We start from the raw sequence: 853 nt of genomic DNA on the forward strand, positions 1-853 counted from the left end.
TCCCCATCCCTCCATCTGCCCACCCCTCTCCACCCATGGGGGGTCCCGGTGGGTGCTGGTTTTTGGGGATGGGTCCCCCCCAGTAGCCGATGTCCCCACGGCTGGTGGCGCCGGCAGCATCCCCTGGTCCCCACCAGTGTCCCCAGTGCCATGTGGATGCTGGTGCTGGTCCCACCAGTGCCCCCATGTCCCCACCAGTATCCCCAGTACCACACGGGTGTAGATACCCACCCCACTGGTGTCCCTTGGTCCCCACCAGTACCATATGGGCGCTGGTGCCAGTCCCACCAGTCCCACCTTGTCCTCACCAGTATCCCCAGTACCACACAGGTGCTGGTGCCCATCCCACCGGTGCCCCCATGTCCCCACCAGTGTCCCCAGTGCCACACAGGTGCTGGTACCCCAGTGCTGGTGCCTGTCCCACCAGCATCCCCTGGTCCCTACGGTGTCCCCAGCTCCAGGCAGGGTCTCCCCACTGCCCCGTGCCCCCCCCGCCCCCCCGGTGCCCACCTCCAGGACCAGCTCCTCCATCTCGTGGTGCCGCAGGGCCCCCCGGTCGCCCTGGGGGGGTCGGTGGTGGAGCAGGGCCAGCACCGGGAACCGCTTCAGCAGCGCCTTGTAGTTTTTGGGGGTGACGGGCACCACCCGGTCCTTCCCGTCGTAGCTGGGGAAATCCAGGCCCTCCCCGGACCCCCCCGGGACCCCGGCCCCCAGCGCCAGCAGCGCCAGCACCCACCCCCAGACCCCCATCACCCGCCGGGGGGACAGATGGACGGGGACGGACGGACGGACGAGCGGGCGGACGGGACCGAGGGGCAGATACGGAGAGGGATGGACAGACGGACAGATGGGG

At 69.6% G+C, this 853-nt stretch overlaps 1 protein-coding gene across 1 annotated transcript in view; it reads right to left on the reverse strand.

Annotated features, from left to right (window-relative positions):
• Positions 1-750, reverse strand: part of CASQ1 (calsequestrin 1) — a gene marked incomplete at its 3' end in the record, with an annotated part of 2,471 nt that extends 1,721 nt beyond the window's left edge. The window contains exon 1 of the mRNA XM_014961755.1: positions 511-750. Coding sequence (XP_014817241.1) covers positions 511-750 — 240 coding nt within the window. The remainder of the gene's footprint in view (positions 1-510) is intronic.
• Between the last annotated feature and the right edge of the window lie 103 nt (positions 751-853).

This window comes from Calidris pugnax, unplaced genomic scaffold (genome assembly GCF_001431845.1).
Source record: "Calidris pugnax isolate Ruff unplaced genomic scaffold, ASM143184v1 scaffold871, whole genome shotgun sequence".
In the NCBI taxonomy this organism is placed as follows: Eukaryota; Metazoa; Chordata; class Aves; order Charadriiformes; family Scolopacidae; genus Calidris; species Calidris pugnax.